At 47.0% G+C, this 19,741-nt stretch overlaps 1 protein-coding gene across 9 annotated transcripts in view; it reads right to left on the bottom strand.

The window, feature by feature from the left end:
• Positions 1–19,741, bottom strand: part of LOC144495195 (ciliogenesis and planar polarity effector 1-like) — a 216,085-nt gene that overhangs the window by 143,053 nt on the left and 53,291 nt on the right. For all 9 annotated transcript variants that reach the window (XM_078215234.1, XM_078215228.1, XM_078215235.1 and 6 more), the window contains exons 13-16: positions 10,613–10,722; positions 9,553–9,717; positions 7,353–7,461; positions 759–1,080 (exon numbers count right to left, since the gene is read on the bottom strand). In XM_078215234.1, the coding sequence (XP_078071360.1) occupies positions 759–1,080; positions 7,353–7,461; positions 9,553–9,717; positions 10,613–10,722 (706 nt within the window). The remainder of the gene's footprint in view (positions 1–758; positions 1,081–7,352; positions 7,462–9,552; positions 9,718–10,612; positions 10,723–19,741) is intronic.

The raw sequence follows: 19,741 nt of genomic DNA, 5'->3' as shown, positions 1-19,741 counted from the left end.
AGATCCCTCCTCATTCTTCTGAACTCCAGTGAATATAATCCTAACTAACTCAATCTGTCCTCATACGTCAGTCCCACTATCCCCTCAATCAGCCTGGTAAACCTTCGCTGCACTCCCTCGAGAGCAAGAACATCCTTCCTCAGGAAAGGAGACCAAAACTGCACACAATACTCTCGGTGTGGCCTCACCAATGCCCTGCTCCTGAATCCCCGCGATGAAGGCCAACATTTCATTTGCCTTCTTTACTGCCTGCTGGACCTGCGCGCTCACCTTCAGCGAGGACCCCCAGGTTAGGATGGGTAATAACTGCTGGCCCAGTCACTGAAGCCCACATTCCACGAGCGAATGAAAACAGTTTCTCTTCTGGCCACAGTATTTATCTGGCAGGAGCAGGTTAATTATTGATGGGGGATTCAGTGATGGTGGTTGTAATTCCACTGAATGTTACAGGGTGATGATTAAATTCTGTCTGCTTGGGTGCAGTCACTGTTGATATTTATATGGTTAGGTTGTCACTTTCAGCCCAAGCTCTCTGTTACAGACTCTGTGATCTCCTCTCGCCACCGACACGTTTCACCCATATCCCCTACCCCGACCTCCCCACCCAGTCCATATTCCTCAATTCCACCCAACTGTATCCCTTCCTTTCCCAGTAATTTGCTCGCTAACTGAGTGTTGGAGTACACAGGTGCCTCTGAGTTTATCACTCTGGAATTGCTATTTGTTAACTGGCTCCCAGACGCTGTCCTGTGCGTTACCTGTGACCAGTGTCCAGCAGCTGCAGGATGTTGTCCTGCCAGTCACTCAGATCCTGGCATTCCTCTGATACGTTGTCTGTCGTGTCTCCATCACCTTGCTGCTGCCCTCTCCTGGTGTCTGTCAAAGAGCTTCTGCTCAAACTTGTCCCCAAGGAAAACCGATCGTACGCCTGATCTTCCTGGTCCCTCAGACTGTCTTCCGCTCGTTCCCATATGTGCTGCTCAGTGGGGCCAATGCTCTGCACTGTCCGCTTCAGCACTCTCCTCTTCTGTCGATGCAGCTCGTGCAGCAAGACTGACATCATCTCCTCTCCATCCGGGCCTGAGAAACAAAAGAGGATTCAGAATTCAGCAACACCACCTCTGTATCATCACCAAACTCCACATCTACCACAGCTTACCTCCTGCTGAAACCCGAACCCCAGCCCTTTGTTAGCTGCAGATTTGACTATTTCTGACACACCCACTCAGCCTTGCAGCTTCCACTGTGCATAAACTGAGGTAAACTAAAAAACTGCTGCCCCAGTCCTAACTCACACCAAGTCCTATTCACCTGTGAGCTGTGCACAGCAGCCTACATTGCTGTACTGAGAGCAAGTGTCTCAATCTAGAATCAGAAAATTGTTGCTGAACATTCAGCCTGTTCATGCTAGCTCAGCTAATGTCACTCCCTGCCATGCCCACATATCCCTGCAAATTCTTTTGCCTCACATAATAACACAATTCTCTTTTGAAAGCCATGTCTCCACCACACTCTCAGACAGTGCATTCCAGATCCTAACCACTCAGGTGCTCCGGTTTCCTCCCACAGTATGAGAGACATGCTGGTTAGATACATTGGCCATGCTAAATTCTCCCGAACAGGTGTCGGAGTGTGACGACTAGGGTATTTTCACAGTAACTTCATTGCACTGTTTGAATCCAGACTCATTTAAATGTTCTTAAATGCTGTCAGGGTTCCTGCCTCTACCACCCTTTCAGTCAATGAGTTCCAGATTTCCACCACCCTCAAATCCCCTCTATTATTGCCCACTATCTTAAATCTATGTCCCCTGGTTCTTGATCCCTCCATTAAGGGGAAAAGTTTCTTCCAATCTATCCCACTAATGTCCCTCAGTACTCCAACTGTGGCCAAACCAGCATTTTATACAACTCCATCATAACCTCCCTGCTCTTATATTCACAGCCTCGGCTAATAAAGGCAAGTGTCCCATATTGCATTCTCCACCACCTTATCCCCCTGTCCTGCTGCCTTCAGGGATCTTTAGAAATGTACCCCAAGGTCCCTCTGGTCCTCTGTACTGAGAGTCATAGAGGTTTACAGCATGGAAATAGGCCCTACAGCCCAACTTGTCCATGCCTCCCTTTTTTTTTAAACCCCTAAGTTAATCCCAATTGCCCGCATTTGGCCCATATCCCTCTGTACCCATCTTACCCATGTAACTCTCTAAATGCTTTTTAAAAGACAACATTGTACCCACCTCTACTACTACCTCTGGCAGCTTGTTCCAGACACTCACCACCCTCTGTGTGAAAAAATTGCCCCTCTGGACACTTTTGTATCTCTCCCCTCTCACCTTAAACTCCCCTACTTTTGGGAAAAGATATTGACTGTCTAGCTGATCTGTGCCCCTCATTATTTTATAGACCTCTATAAGTTCACCCCTCAGCCTCTTACACTCCAGAGAAAAAAGTCCCAGTCTATCCCACCTCTCCTTATAACTCAAACCATCAAGTCCCGGTAGCATCGTAGTAAATCTTTTCTGCACTATTTCTCGTTTAATAATATCCTTTCTATAATAGGGTGACCAAAACTGTACACAGTATTCCAAGTGTGGCCTTACCAAGGTCTTGTACAACTTCAACAAGACGTCCCAATTCCTGTATTCAATGTTCTAACCAATGAAACCAAGCATGCCGAATGCCTTCTTCATCACTCTGTCCACCTGTGACTCCACTTTCAGGAGCTATGAACATGTACCCCGAGATCTCTTTGTTCTGTAACTCTCCCCGATGCCCTACCATGAACTGAGTAAGTCCTGCCCTGGTTCAATCTACCAAAATGCATCACCTCGCATTTATCTAAATTAAACTCCATCTGTCATTCGTCAGCCCACTGGCCCAATTGATCAAGATCCCATTGCAATTGGAGATAACTTTCTTCACTGTCCACTATGCCACCAATCTTGGTGTCATCTGCAAACTTACTAACCATGCCTCCTATATTCACATCCAAATCAGAAATATAATATATATACTTCCCAGCATCCTGCCATTCATTGTGTATTCCTTTGCCTGGTTAGTCCTCCCAAAATGCATCAGCTCACACTCTGTAGGGTTAAATTCCATTGGCCGCTGTTCTGTCCATCTGACCAGCCCGTCTATATCGCCCTGTAATCTAAGGCTTTCCTCCTCGCTATTTACCAACAATATTTGTAGCTTCTGCGAACTTAGTGATCACAGCCCCATATTCACACCGGGATCATTAATGTACACACGAACAGCAGGGGAGCCAGCACCGATCCCTGTGGAACACCAAAGAACAAAGAAAATTACAGCACAGGAACAGGCCCTTCGGCCCTCCAAGCCTGCACCGACCATGCTGCCCAACTTAACTAAAACCCCCTACCCTTCCGGGGACCATATCCCTCTAATCCCATCTGATTAATGTACTTGTCAAGACATAAGAACATAAGAAATAGGAGCAGGAGTAGGCCATCTAGCCCCTCGAGCCTGCCCCGCCATTCAATAAGATCATGGCTGATCTGACGTGGATCAGTACCACTTACCCGCCTGATCCCCATAACCCTTAATTCCCTTACCGATCAGGAATCCATCCATCCGCGCTTTAAACATATTCAGCGAGGTAGCCTCCACCACCTCAGTGGGCAGAGAATTCCAGAGATTCACCACCCTCTGGGAGAAGAAGTTCCTCCTCAACTCTGTCTTAAACCGACCCCCCTTTATTTTGAGGCTGTGTCCTCTAGTTTTAACTTCCTTGACACCCCTTAAAAGTTACTACCGTACAACTGCCAGCGGGAGATAGAGGAACAGATATGTAGGCAGATTTTGGCAAGGTGTAAAAGTAACAGGGTTGTTGTGGTGGGAGATTTTAACTTCCCCTATATTGACTGGGACTCACTTAGTGCTAGGGGCGTGGATGGGGCAGAGTTCGTAAGAAGCATCCAGGAGGGCTTCGTGAAACAGTATGTAGATAGTCCAACTAGGGAAGGGGCCGTACTGGACCTGGTATTGGGGAATGAGCCCGGCCAGGTGGTCGATGATTCAGTAGGGGAGCAGTTCGGGAACAGTGACCACAATTCAGTAAGCTTTAAGGTACTGATGGATAAAGATAAGTGTAGTCCTCAAGTGAAGGTGCTAAATTGGGGGAAGGCTAATTACAACAATATTAGGCAGGAACTGAAGAATGTAGATTGGGGGCAGATGTTTGAGGGCAAATCAACATCGGGCATGTGGGAGGCTTTCAAGTGTAAGTTGATAGAGATTCAGGACCGGCACATTCCTGTAAGGATGAAGGATAAGTATGGCAAGTTTTGGGAACCTAGGATAACGAGAGATATTCTGAGCCGAGTCAAAGAGAAAAAGGAAGCATTTGTCAAAGCTAGGAGGCTGGGAACACACGAAGCAAGTGTGGAATACAAGGAAAGTAGAAAGAAACTTAAGCAAGAAGTAAGAAGGGCTAAAAGGGGTCATGAAAAAGCATTGGCCAGTAGGAGATGTACGAGGCAGATTTATAACACAGAGAGTGGTCGGTGCCTGGAACTCGTTGCCGGGGGAGATAGTGGAAGAGGATTCGGTAGTAACTTTTAAGCGGCGTCTTGACAAGTTCATGAATCAGATGGGAATAGAGGGATATGGTCCCCGGAAGGGTAGGGGGTTTTAGTTCAGTCGGACAGCATGGTCGGTGCAGGCTTGGAGGGCTGAAGGGCCTGTTCCTGTGCTGTAACTTTCTTTGTTCTTTTTCTTTGTATCCGCTTCCACTACCTCCCCCGGCAACGAGTTCCAGGCACCCACTACTCTCTGTGTAAGAAATCTCTCGTACATCTCCTTTAAACCTTGCCCCTCGCACCTTAAACCTGTGCCCCCTAGTAATTGACTCTGTCACCCTGGGAAAAAGCTTCTGACTATCCACTCTGTCCATGCCTCTCATAATCTTGTAGACTTCTATCAGGTCGCGCCTCAACCTCCATCGCTCTAGTGAGAACAAACCAAGTTTCTCCAACCTCTCCTCATAGCTAATGCCCTCCATACCAGGCAACATCCTGGTAAATCTTTTCTGTACCCTCTCCAAAGCCTCCACATCCTTCTGGTAGTGTGGTGACTAGAATTGAACACTATATTCCAAGTGTGAGCTAACTAAGGTTCTATAAAGCTGCAACATGACTTGCCAATTTTTAAACTCAATGCCCCGGCCAATGAAGGCAAGCATGCCGTATGCCTTCTTGACTACCTTCTCCACCTGCATTGCCACTTTCAGTGACCTGTGTACCTGTACACCCAAATCCCTCTGCCTATCAATACTCCTAAGGGTTCTGCCATTTACTGTATATTTCCTATCTGTATTAGACCTTCCAAAATGCATTCCCTCACATTTGTCCAGATTAAACTCCATCTGCCATCTCTCTGCCCAAGTCTCCAACTGGTCTATATCCTGCTGTATCCTCTGATGGTCCTCATCGCTATCCGTGAATCCACCAACCTTTGTGTCATCCGCAAACTTACTAATCAATTTTCCTCGAAATCATTTATATACATTACAAACAGCAAAGGTCCCAGCACTGATCCCTGAGGAACACCACTTGTCACAGCCCTCCATTCAGAAACGCACCCTTCCATTGCTACCCTGTCTTCTTTGACCGAGTAAGAGTTTTAACAACACCCGGTTAAAGTCCAACAGGTTTATTTGGTAGCAAATACCATTAGCTTTCGGAGCGCTGCTCCTTCGTCAGATGGAGTGGAAATGTGCTCTCAAACAGGTGCTTTCAAACTCTCATCCCTGTTTGAGAGCACATTTCCACTCCAATTGACGAAGGAGCAGCACTCCGAAAGCTAATGGTATTTGCTACCAAATAAACCTGTTGGACTTTAACCTGGTGTTAAAACTCTTACTGTGTTCACCCCAGTCCAACGCCGGCATCTCCATATCATGACTTCTTTGACCGAGCCAGTTCTGTATCCACCTTGCCAGCTCACCTCTGATCCCATGCAACTTCACCTTCTGCACCAGTCTGCCATGAGGGACCTTGTCAAAGGCCTTACTGAAGTCCATGTAGACAACATCCACTGCCCGACCCTCATCAATCATCTTCGTCACTTCCTCGAAAAACTCGATCAAGTTCGTGAGACACGACCTCCCCTTCACAAAACCATGTTGCCTCTCACTAATACGTCCACTTATTTCCAAGTGGGAATAAATCCTGTCTCGAAGAATCCTCTCCAATAATTTCCCTACCACTGATGTAAGGCTCACCGGCCTGTAATTACTTGGATTATTCTTGCTACCCTTCTTAAACAAAGTAACAACGTTGGCTATTCTCCAATCCTCTGGGGCCTCCCCTGTAGCCAGTGAGGATACAAAGATTTCTCTCAAGGCCCCAGCAATTTCCTCCCTTGCCTCTCTCAGTATTCTGGGGTATATCCCATCAGGCCCTGGGGACTTGTCTACCTTAATGTTTCTCAAGAACCCCAATACCTCCTCCTTTTTGATCTCAACATGACTCAAACTATCTACACATCCTTTCCCAGACTCATTATCCACCAAGTCCTTCTCTTCAGTGAATACTGAGACAAAGTACTCATTTAATACCTCACCCATTTCCTCTGGCTCCACACATAGATTCCACACTCTTAACCAGTAGACGTTTTAAGAGTGTGGCACAGATAGAGTGGAGTAGAAAGCCAGAACTAGTTGGGAACCAGGAGAGATTTGAGAAAGATGTTGTGGGCACAAAACAAAGGGAGTATTAATAAAAATGAAAGACTGAAGAAGATAATAAATATTAAAGAAGTGCTGAGTTTTGTTCTGCTATTAGCACCTCCTGCTATAGCGCCACAATCAGCACCTTCTTTAGTCTTTAACAATATCATTAGCATGGGCGGCACAGTGGTTAGCACTGCTGCCTCACAGCGCCAGGGACCCGGGTTCGATTCCCGGCTTGGGGGTCACTGTCTGTGTGGAGTTTGCACGTTCCCCCCGTGTCTGCGTGGGTTTCCTCCGGGTGCTCCGGTTTTCTCCCACATTCTGAAAGACATGCTGGTTAGGGTGCATTGACCCGAACAGGCGCCTGAGTGTGGCGACTAGGGGAATTTTACAGTAACTTCATTGCAGTGTTAATGTGAGCCTTATTGCGACACTAATAAATAAACTTTAAACCATGGCTGTTAATTCTGTCCTGAACTATCGTTTCCAAAATCATCCTCATGATCGTGGTTAAACTGACTGTCCTGTAGTTGCTGGGCTTGTCATTACACACTTTTCAGTCAGGGTGTCACATTTGCATTTTTAAATTCTCATCCTTGTCTTCAAATCCTTGCAGATTCCTCCAGTGCTGCAACGCTGGGAGGTATCCTCACCGTGCACTGTGCTGTGGCGCAGTCGCTGCTGCAGTGAGTGATATTTGTCCCTGAGAGGCACCCGAACATCCTCCACATCAGGAAACGCTCTCACCAGGATTTCAGCGACCTACAGCAAATAGGGCAAAGCAGGTCAGGCAGAAAGAAATCGGCTGCAGTATGTCCCATCATAACAGATCACAATGATCCCCCCGCTGTCCTCCTCCACTCGCTTTTTCATTCTTTCATGGAACGTGGGCATTGCTGGCTAGCCCAGCATTTACTCTCCATTTCTAATTGCCCTCGAGAAGATGGTGGTGAGCTGCCTTCTCGAACCACTTTGGTCCATATGGTGTAGGTACACCCACAATGTTGTTAGGGAGGCAGTTCCAGGATTTTGACCCAGCGACAGTGAAGGATTGAATTTAGGAGTCGTAGCGTTATGTTGCAACTGTACACAACTCTGGTGCGGCCGCACTTGGAGTACTGTGTGCAGTTCTGGTCCCCACATTACAGGAAGGATGTGGAGGCTTTGGAGAGGGTGCAGAGGAGGTTTACCAGGATGTTGCCTGGTATGGAGGGGAGATCCTATGAGGAGAGGCTGAGGGATTTGGGATTGTTTTCGCTGGAAAGGCGGCGGCTAAGAGGGGATCTTATTGAAACATATAAGATGATTAGAGGTTTAGATAGGGTGGATAGTGATAGCCTTTTTCCTCTGATGGAGAAATCCAGCACGAGGGGGCATGGCTTTAAATTGAGGGGGGGTAGTTATAGAACCGATGTCAGGGGTAGGTTCTTTACCCAGAGGGTGGTGAGGGATTGGAATGCCCTGCCAGCATCAGTAGTAAATGCGCCTAGTTTGGGGGCGTTTAAGAGATCCGTAGATAGGTTCATGGACGAAAAGAAATTGGTTTAGGTTGGAGGGTCACAGTTTTTTTTTTAACTGGTCGGTGCAACATCGTGGGCCGAAGGGCCTGTTCTGCGCTGTAATGTTCTATGTTCTATGAATGGCCAAGTCAGGCTGGTGAGAGGCCTGGAGGGGAACTTGCAGGTTTTGGTGTTCCCATGTATCTGCTGCCCCTTGTCCTTCTCAAGGTGTAATTTGCAGGTTTGGAAGGTGAAGTCGAAGGAGCTTTGGAAAGTTGCAGCAGTGCACATTATATACAGTACACATGACCATCACTGTGTGTTGGTGGTAGATGGGCCTGATTGTTTTTGGAACTGCATTCACCCAGGCAAATGGGAAATATTCCATCACACTTGTGCCTTGTAGATGGTGGAGAGCCTTTGTGGAGTCAGGAGGTGAGTTACTCACTGCAGGATTCCCAGCCTCTGACCTGCTCTGGTAGCCACAGTATTTATTTGGCTCACTCAGTTTCTGGTCAATGGTAACCCTCAGGATGTTGACAATGGGGGATTCAGTGATGCTAATGCCATTGAATGTCAAGGGACAATGGTTAGATCCTCTTCTGTTGAAGTTGGTCATTGCCTGGCACTTGTGTGGCGTGAATGTTACTTGCCACTTGTCAGCCCAAGCCTGGATATCATCCAGTTTTCGCTGCATTTGAGCCTGGACTGCTTCAGTATCTGAGGAGTTGCGGGGCGGCACGGTAGCACAGTGGTTAGCACTGCTGCTTCACAGCTCCAGGGTCCCGGGTTCGATTCCCGGCTCGGGTCACTGTCTGTGTGGAGTTTGCACATTCTCCTCGTGTCTGCGTGGGTTTCCTCCGGGTTCTCCGGTTTCCTCCCACAGTCCAAAGATGTGCGGGTTAGGTTGATTGGCCAGGTTAAAAAAAAAATTGCCCCTTAGAGTCCTGGGATGCATAGGTTAGAGGGATTAGTGGGTAAAATATGTGGGGGTAGGGCCTGGGTGGGATTGTGGTCGGTGCAGACTCGATGGGCCGAATGGCCTCCTTCTGCACTGTAGGGTTTCTATTTTAAAAAAATTCTATAGAATGATGCTGAACATTGTGCAAACATCGGTGAACATCCCCACTTCTGACCTTATGACGGAGGGAAGGTCATTGATGAAGCAGCCGAAAGTGGTTGGGTCTAGGACTCTACCCTGAGCGACTCCTGGCCTTTCTGCCTTCCCCTGAGGGTCTTCCAGACTCTACCCTTCCCAATGACCCACAGTACATTAATCACATGTTGCCCTCTTTTTAGGTCAAACCAAATAAACAAACTCAGATTAAGTCAGGACAGAGATGTGTGCTCCTACCTTCCTGATTGGAGGCAGCTCGCTAACCAAGCTGAGGATGATGTCCTGTAAGAGCTCCTCTGCATTCATGAATCGAGCAAAGGGCAGCATTCGACAGGCCCAACACAGGGAATTCAGGCAATGGTCAACCACAGCAGCATCACACTCAGCTGTCACCTCGCAGTCCTGTAAACACATCAAACTCAGCAGCGTGACTAACCAGCCCAGACAGTAACATTTCACTCATTATATGGCATCTTCTGTCAAGGGAACTTTGTCACGTGTCCCTCATCTTTCACAATATATTAGAATCCCTTGTTTATTTCTTCATGGCTCTGTGTTTGCTGGCAAGGACAGCATTTATTATCCATTCCTAATGAACAAGGTGATCAATGAGCCACTAATGTAGCAGTGGGAATTTAGTGTCTATACTCAGAATGAAGTTATTCAGCAAGCTGTGAGGATACAGCTGTATTTCTCTCTACTCAGACAGCGCTTATCGGATGGTGAGAGATTTGGAGGGGAACCCCCGGATGTTGGTGTTCCCATGTGCCTGCTATCTTTGTCCTTCTGCGTGGTGGTGTGTGTGCGTTTGGAAGGTGCTGCCTAAAGAACCTTGTTGAGTTCCTGCAGCGCATCTTGTAGATGGTACACATGAATATCACTGCCTCAGAGGGGGTGGTGATCCACTGGGGGCAAAGTAGGTGGTGATCCAGTGGAACAAAGTAGGTGGTGATCCAGTGGAACAGAGTAGGTGGTGATCCAGTGGGGATGGAGAGTGGAGATCCAGTAGGGATGGAGAGAGTGGAGATCCAGTGGGGATGGAGAGAGTGGAGATCCAGTGGGGATGGAGAGAGAGTGGAGATCCAGTGGGGATGGAGAGAGTGGAGATCCAGTGGGGATGGAGAGAGTGGAGATCCAGTAGGGATGGAGAGAGTGGAGATCCAGTGGGGATGGAGAGAGTGGAGATCCAGTAGGGATGGAGAGAGTGGAGATCCAGTGGGGATGGAGAGAGTGGAGATCCAGTGGGGATGGAGAGAGTGGAGATCCAGTGTGGGTTAGAGCAGGTTAGGGTGAGTACCTGGGTGGATCTGGTATTGTCTCTGGCTGCTTGGTACTTGCGGCAGTTCTCACTCAGCTGTTCACGGATATGGAACATCCAGCACAATCCACAGAGGTCGCGAAAGGAGCCTGTCAGGAAACGAGATGATGGATTTTACACCGTCAGCTTCTAGTCAGCACCGTGACAGCTCACTCCAGCCCCAACACACATCAAATACTCCTGTTAATATTGCCAGCTGTTACAGACTGGGCTGTCAGGGTGGGGGAGGCTGTCTGTTCAGCATCTCATACCTTCCTTACCAGCCTGCCCTCCCTTTCCACACAGCCTCCTCACTGTCCTGCACTTCAGTCTCATCCTACTCCGCTCCCAATTCACTCCCTCATCTCCTCTCCCCCACTCTCTCACTCTGCCTGGGTTTTCCTTGATCACTTCCTATACAACTGCTCTTCACATCAACGTTTTTCTCGCGTTCCCCGAACTTGTCCGTCATTCGACTGTCTGTAAATGGGAGGCTGCACAACAGGAACACTGTCGCTGTGGACTCAGGACAAGTTCACTGGTTGCAGGATGGATGCACTGGGCTAACTGCACCCTGTCACAATTCTATAATTCTCTTTATTCCTCTTCTCATCCAGTCATAACGGTTCAGAAGGAGGCCTTGCAGCCCATCAAGTCCATACTGACTCTCTCTAGAGTAATCCAATCAACTCTATTCCCTCCACAGTATAAACAGAAAATGCTGGAAAGACCCAGCAGCTCAGGCAGCCTCTGTAGAGGGAAACAAAGTTAACATTTTGAGTCTGGATGACTCTTTTTCAGAGCAGATCGACCGAAGAGTCTTCTCTCTCTCCGCAGATGCTGCCAGACCTGCTGAGTTTTTCCAGCACTTTCTGTTTTTATTGCAGATTTCCAACATCTGCAGTATTTCACTCTGAAGGGGAAACCTGGGTTTGGTTTCCATTTGGAGTTTTTTTATTTAGCTGGAGCCAGGAAGCCTCCAGGCCCTGAATTGTGTTGAGCTTTTTGAGTGTTGTTGGAGTTGCAATCATCCAGGCAAGTAGAGAGTTCATAAGTTCATAAGATATAGGAGCAAAATTAGGCCATTCAACCCATCGAGTCTGCCCCGCCATTCGGTCATGGCTGATAGGTTTGTTAGAGAATATAAAGACTGACAAATCCCCAGGGCCTGATGGAATCTATCCAAGGCTGCTCAGGGAGACGAGAGGTGAAATCGTTGGGCCTCTGACGCAAATCTTTGTCTCGTCACTGGACACAGGTGAGGTCCCAGAGGATTGGAGGATAGCCAATGTGGTCCCGTTATTTAAGAAGGGTAGGAAGGATAACCCGGGTAATTATAGGCCGGTGAGCTTGACGTCTGTGGTGGGGAAGTTGTTGGAGAAGATTCTTAAAGATAGGATGTATGCGCATTTAGAAAGGAATAAACTCATGAACGATAGTCAACATGGTTTTGTGAGAGGGAGGTCATGCCTCACTAACCTGGTGGTGTTTTTTGAAGAAGTGACCAAAATGGTTGACGAAGGAAGGGCCGTGGATGTTGTCTATATGGACTTTAGTAAAGCGTTTGACAAAGTCCCTCATGGTAGGCTAGTGAAAAAGGTTGGATCCCATGGGATAAAGGGGGAGGTGGCTAGATGGGTGGAGAACTGGCTTGGTCATAGAAGACAGAGGGTGGTAGTGGAAGGGTCTTTTTCCGGCTGGAGGCCTGTGACTAGTGGTGTACCGCAGGGCTCTGTATTGGGACCTCTGCTGTTTGTGATTTATATAAATGATCTGGAAGAAGGAGTAACTGGGGTGATCAGTAAGTTTGCGGACGACACAAAACTGGCAGGACTTGCAGATAGTGAAGAACATAGTCAGAGGCTACAGAAGGATATAGATAGGCTGGAAATTTGGGCAAGGAAATGGCAGATGGAGTTCAATCCTGATAAATGCGAAGTGATGCATTTTGGTGGGAATAATGTAGGGAGGAGCTACACGATAAATGGAAGAACCATAAAGGGTGTAGAGACGCAGAGGGACCTGGGTGTGCAAGTCCACAGATCTTTGAAGGTGACGTCACAGGTGGAGAAGGTGGTGAAGAAGGCATATGGCATGCTTGCCTTTATAGGACGGGGCATAGAGTATAAAAGTTGGGGTCTGATGTTGCAGATGTATAGAACGTTGGTTCGGCCGCATTTGGAATACTGCGTCCAGTTCTGGTCGCCACACTACCAGAAGGATGTGGAGGCTTTGGAGAGAGTACAGAGGAGGTTTACCAGGATGTTGCCTGGTATGGAGGGGCTTGGTTATGAGGAGAGATTGGGGAAACTGGGGTTGTTCTCCTTGGAAAGACGGAGGATGAGGGGAGACTTAATAGAGGTGTATAAAATTATGAAAGGCATGGATAGGGTGAACGGTGGGAAGCTTTTCCCCGGGTCGGTGGTGACGTTCACGAGGGGTCATAGGTTCAAGGTGAAGGGGGGGAAGGTTTAACACAGATATCAGAAGGACATATTTCACACAGAGGGTCGTGGGGGCCTGGAATGTGTTGCCGGGCAAGGTGGTGGAGGCGGACACACTGGGAACGTTTAAGACTTATCTAGACAGCTATATGAACGGAGTGGGAATGGAGGGATACAAAAGAGTGGTCTAGTTTGGACCAGGGAGCGGCGCGGGCTAATTGTTCCTTGTTTCTCATTTCAAGGCTTCATTCTATGATCATCTTGCTGGTGCCAGTACAGAGCGAGACTGCGGATAGTTGGGAACCTGTCTCGGGGGCAGGGAATTCATATGGTGTTCGTGGAAGTGGAAATGACTAGGGTTGGGGAGCATTTTCCGATCAGGGCCATTGTGATCTCCTGGACTCGTTTCGATCGCCTCAGGGGGTCGGAGAGGAATTTCCCAGATTTTTTTTTCCCCATATTGGCCCTGGGGTTTTTCACTCTGGGTTTTCGCCTCTCCCTGGAGATCACATGGTCTGGAATGGGGGAGTGGGGGTGAGTTAATAGGTTGTAATGAACAAAGCATCGTAGCTGTGAGGGACAGCTCGGTGGATAGGATATTGGTATGTAGATAGGCTGGAAAATTGGGCGGGGATCCTGGATTCAGGATTCAATCCTGGACCGGGGAGCGGCGCGGGCTTGGAGGGCCGAAGGGCCTGTTCCTGTGCTGTATTGTTCTTTGTTCTTTGATATGCTCCTCATCCCCATTTTTCAGTCATCTCCCCATAACCCTTCAACCCGTTACCAATTAAAAATCTGTCTAACTCCTCCTTAAATTTACTCACTGTCCCAGCATCCACCGCACTTTGGGGTAGCGAATTCCACAGATTCACAACCCTTTGGGAGAAGTAGTTTCTCCTCAACTCTGTTTTAAATTTGTTACCCCTTATCCTAAGATCCTCTTGTCCTAGAATGCCCCACAAGAGGAAGCATCCGCTCCACGTCTACTTTATCCATTCCTTTTATCATCTTGTATGCCTCAATTTGATCTCCCCACATTCATAGAATCATAGAAACCCTACAGTGCAGAAAGAGGCCATTGGGCCCATCGAGTCTGCACCGACCACAATCCCACCCAGGCCCCAGCCCCACATATTTACCCGCTAATCCCTCTAACCTACGCATCTCAGGACATTAAGGGGCAATTTTAGCATGGCCAATCTTTGGACTGTGGGAGGAAACCGGAGCACCCGGAGGAAACCCACGCAGACACGAGGAGAATGTGCAAACTCCACACAGACAGTGACCCAAGCTGGCCCATTCTTCTAAATTCCAGAGAATATAGGCCCAAACTGTTCAATCTCCCTTTTCATCACTCGCTTCTGTAACACTTGCCTTGTGTTAGGGTCCCAGCTGATGTTACTACTGGCCAAATGGCTTCCTTCCGCACCGTAACAATTCTGTGATTCCAGGAAGTCAGATCCCAAAATGGAACCTGGTTTGATGGATCATTACTTTTGTTTTAATTCATGGAGGGAATTTGCTGAACAGTTTCACAGGAGACTGCTGTTGGCTTTTTAAAGTTTAAAAGTTTGTTTATTGTCAGAAGTAGGCTTACATTAACACTGCAATGAAGTTAGTGTGAAATTCCCCTAGTCGCCGCACTCCGGCGCCTGTTCGGTCAATGCACCTAACCAGCACGTCTTTCAGACTGTGGGAGGAAACCGGAGCACCCGGAGGAAACCCACACAGACATGGGGAGAATGTGCAGACTCCACACAGACAGTGACTCAAGCCAGGAATCGAACCCGGGTCCCTGGCGCTGTGAGGCAGCAGCATTAACCATTGTGTCACCCAGAAATTTAATATTTTATCTTTTTTAACAACAAGATAAAATATTGAAGTATAAACATTAACTATATAACACTAGACAACAAAAAGGTTGGAAAGATTTCAACACAGAAACCAAGAAAAACTGGTTTGAACTCACAATATTCCTTTTATTCCAGCAAAATCTGTACAGACCCAACACTCCAGTTAAGAGGTACCACTGTTTCCCCACCAAGAGTACAGCTACTTCAGCTGCAAAGAGATTTATTTTCCAGTAAACTTCTGAACATCTACCACAAGTTCTTCCACAGTTGGTAAAGTCTTTCAGGTATTTTTGCTGCAATTGTAAAGGGCTTTGGTGAGGCCACACCTGGAGTATTGTGTGCAGTTTTGGTGTCCTTATCAGGGGAGGGATGTCCTTGCTAGAGAGAGAGTGCATCAAGGGTTTACCAGGCAGATTCCTGGGATGGCAGGTCTGTCATATGAGGAGGATGTTGATTGGTGGTAGTGTTGCCATGGAGAATTCACTAGGGAACAGTTAACTGCCAACCTTTTTTTAAAAATGCAAACCAGGCAGGGTGACTCTGGTCAAGGCATTGCAATAGGGGATGAACCAGAGAATGGCTGCCCCCCAACCTTTTGTTTAGCAGAAAAAAAGGATATGTCTGTGCATTGCGCCTTAAGGGTTCCTGTGTGGATATATGTGGCTTCCAGATTGCATAAGAACATAAGAACTAGGGGAGCAGGAGTAGGCCATCTGGCCCCTCGAGCCTGCTCCACCATTCAATAAGATCACGGCTGATCTTTTCGTGGACTCAGCTCCACTTACCCGCCCGCTCCCCATCACCCTTAATTCCTTTACTGTTCAAAAATTTATCTATCCTTGCCATAAAAACATTCAATGAGGTAGCCTCAACTGCTTCACTGGGCAGGGAATTCCACAGATTTACAACCCTTTGTGTGAAGAAGTTCCTCCTCAACTCAGTCCTAAATCTGCTCCCCCTTATTTTGAGGCTATGCCCCCTAGTTCTAGTTTCACCCGCCAGTGGAAATAACTTCCCTGCTTTTATCTTATCTATTCCCTTCATAATCTTATATGTTTCTATAAGATCTCCCCTCATTCTTCTGAATTCCAATGAGTATAGCCCCAGTCTACTCAGTCTCTCCTCATAAGCCAACCCTCTCAACTCCGGAATCAACCTAGTGAATCTCCTCTGCACCCTCTCCAGTGCCAGTATATCCTTTCTCAAGTAAGGAAACCAAAACTGTACACAGTACTCCAGGTGTGGCCTCACCAGCACCTTATACAGCTGCAACATAATCTCGCTGTTTTTAAACTCCATCCCTCTAGCAATAAAGGCCAAAATTCCATTTGCCTTCTTAATTACCTGCTGCACCTGCAAACCAACTCCTTGAGATTCTTGCACAAGGACACCCAGGTCCCTCTGCACAGCAGCATGCTGCAATTCTTTACCATTTAAAGTGTGATGATACGATGCTATTGATATATTTTAAAGGAGGCTGTTTTAAAATTCAGTTTTTTTCTACAGGAAGTCAGTATGTCTGGTGGGAATGCAGCTCAGATGTTGGGAAAGCAGGATAATTACTCATTTTAGCCTTTTAGTGTTTACTTAGGAGAGAGCTAATGGAGAGTTAATGGACTTTGTTTCTCAATGAAAAGGTCTCCTGGGGGTTTTTTATTAAAAGAATGGAAGGTGGGTTTAGGTCTGCAGGATCATGTGATAATGTGTTCAATTGGAGGAGTTAGGTTTGTAGTAAGGATTTTTGTGCTGATATAGCTTCAGTTTAGAGTTTAGTTTCTGGCTGGGGACATTTCAAGACAGAAGACGGCAAGCTTCTCTGAAAATCAAAACCTCTCAGTAAGCTTGAAGGCTGTTAACCCAATTTATAGCAAGTATGCCTGGGTTTGCTAACTGTATTTAAAGTGGCAATGAAGTCTAAGACGAATGTTGCTTATTTGGAACTGAAATAGTGATAAGTTAGAAATTAGCATTGTTGGCTTTCATTTTTTTAAACTATTGTTCACCTGGTAAAAGTTAAGCTGCTTCATTTGTTCGAGTTATATTTAAACTGTGTTATGAATGAAGCTTGTTTTGATTAACTATCTCTGATTTATCAGTGGAATTACCCCTACAACAAAGCATCCAATCCTCACATCGATGCCAAAATAGAAAAATTGTTGGGCTCTATCGTATACCTTGGGGTTAGGGTCCAGGATCCTAACATAAGGGAGCCATTCAGTGACCGCAACTGATAATCTTACATTGGTTATAAATGTAATTGTTTGCGCAATCAGAATTGTTTCGCAAATGCTGTCTAATCACAGATTCACAGCTAATGATGGACAGTATGTTTCGGGTTTTGCAAGCACAGGTTAGTTGGGTAGGGTCATCTATTTGGAACAAGTTTGAAGGGGCGTGCTATTAGATGTGATCCACTAATCTTTGGGACGTACGGCCTACACATTCGCACTGAAACCCATGTACCATGTTACACTCCCAACAAAAACAGAAAACACTGGAAAATCTCATCAGATCTGACAGCGTCTGTGGAGAGAATAGGGCCAACGTTTCGAGTCTGGATGACCCTTAGTCAGAGCTGAAAACAAGGAAAGTAGGATGAGATTTATAATGCAACCTTCCAATTGGGCACTTTATAGCCTTCCGGACTAAACATTGAGCTCAACTTCAGACTCCACCTTCACCCCATTTCCATTCGTTTTATTTTCTTTCTTCTTTTCATCCTTTAATCCATTTTTATTACTCTATATCCTTATTTTTATTTTTCCACTTCTATAGTCTCACTCTCCAACTTGTTTCTCTCCCTCCCCCTCCTCCCCCACTTGGGCCATCCGCCACGTTCCTACTCTCTGCACCTGTCTTCTGCCATTTACACATTCCAATCTCTGATTGGACACTATTAGCACCATTCCTCGCCTTTATCATCATCATTTACACTCCCTTTGTCTTTTTATCTATGCCAGTCCTATCAATTACAACCTCCCCCCTCACCCTCACAGTATAAATCCTGTCCTATTTTCTTTGTCTTCAGCTCTGACAAAGGGTCTTCCTGACTCGGAACATTAGCTCTATTCTCTCTCCACAGATGCTGTCAGATCTGCTGAGATTTTCCAGCATTCTGTTTCAGATTGCAGCATCTGCAGTATTTTGCCTTTACCGTATTACTCATGTGTGTGATTGGCAGAATGTCTTTTTGGTTTGACGGCAGAATCCTGTTTGTGGTGAATACCACTTGTGTTGCTATGAAGCATTACTGTTGCTCAGAGTTTGGAAACACCTTTTACCCTTCCACAGTAATCTGAGATAGAAACATAGAAAAACTACAGCACAAAACAGGCCCTTCGGCCCCACAAGTTGTGCCGAACATATCCCTACCTTTTAGGCCTACCTATAACCCTCCATCCTATTAAGTCCCATGTACTCATCCAGGAGTCTCTTAAAAGACCCTATTGAGTTCGCCTCCACCACCACTGACGGCAGCCGATTCCACTCGCCCACCACCCTCTGTGTGAAAAACTTACCCCTAACATCTCCCCTGTACCTACCCCCCAGTACCTTAAACCGGTGTCCTCTCGTAGCAGCCATTTCCACCCTGGGAAAAAGCCTCTGAGAGTCCACCCGATCTATGCCTCTCAACATCTTATATACCTCTATTAGGTCTCCTCTCATCCTACGTCTCTCCAAGGAGAAAAGACCGAGCTCCCTCAGCCTATCCTCATAAGGCATGCCACTCAATCCAGGCAACATCCTTGTAAATCTCCTCTGCACCCTTTCAATCTTTTCCACATCCTTCCTGTAATGAGGCGACCAGAACTGAGCACAGTACTCCAAGTGGGGTCTGACGAGGGTCTTATATAGGTGCATCATTATCCCCGGACTCCTAAACTCAATCCCTCGATTGATAAAGGCCAGCACACCATACGCCTTCTTAACCACCTCCTCCACCTGCGGGGCCGATCTTAGAGTCCAATGGACCTGGACCCCAAGGTCCTTCTGATCCTCTACAGGACTAAGAGTCTTTCCCTTTATATTGTACTCCTTCATCCCATTTGTCCTACCAAAATGGACCACTACGCATTTATCTGGGTTGAAGTCCATCTGCCACTTCTCTGCCCAGTCTTGCATCCTATCTATGTCCCTCTGTAACTTCTGACATCCCTCCAGACTACCCACAACTCCACCAACCTTCGTGTCATCGGCAAACTTACCAACCCATCCCTCCACTTCCTCATCCAGGTCATTTATGAAAATGACAAACAGCAAGGATCCCAGAACAGATCCCTGGGGCACACCACTGGTGACCGACTTCCATTTAGAAAAAGACCCATCTATACCCACTCTCTGCCTCCTTTGGGCAAGCCAGTTCTGGATCCACATGGCAGCAGATAGACTGGGTAATTTTTATGAGTCCATTCATGAGTTTGTGTGATATACAGCGAGTGAGGATCTGATCAGGGTTATCCACATGCAAACTATATCTACACACACACAGCCATGTCCATTGCAGGCAGAAGGAGCACGTCCATACATTGCACCATTTCTAACTAAACAGTGTGGGTGACAGCCATTCGCTGGTTCGTTCCTCATGGCAATGACTTGACTAATCACAGCCAATCTGCTGGTTTGAATTTGAACAAAAGGTTGAGCTGCTTCCAGGCCAGTCTTTCAATGCAGGATGGCGGCAGGACCCAGATACTGCTGGCCCAATCAGAGAGCAGCATCAATGAAGCCTTAGCAGCCTCCTTTAGAATTGGTCTGTTGGTGACTCAGTCACCTGGAAAGCTTCTGCAGCATGTCTCTTTTTCATTTGTACGTCATTCTCAAAAGCTCTCTCT

This window comes from Mustelus asterias, chromosome 6, assembly GCF_964213995.1.
Source record: "Mustelus asterias chromosome 6, sMusAst1.hap1.1, whole genome shotgun sequence".
In the NCBI taxonomy this organism is placed as follows: Eukaryota; Metazoa; Chordata; class Chondrichthyes; order Carcharhiniformes; family Triakidae; genus Mustelus; species Mustelus asterias.
The sequence above is the reverse complement of the archived record's forward strand: the minus strand, read 5'-3'. Positions and strand labels throughout refer to the sequence as shown.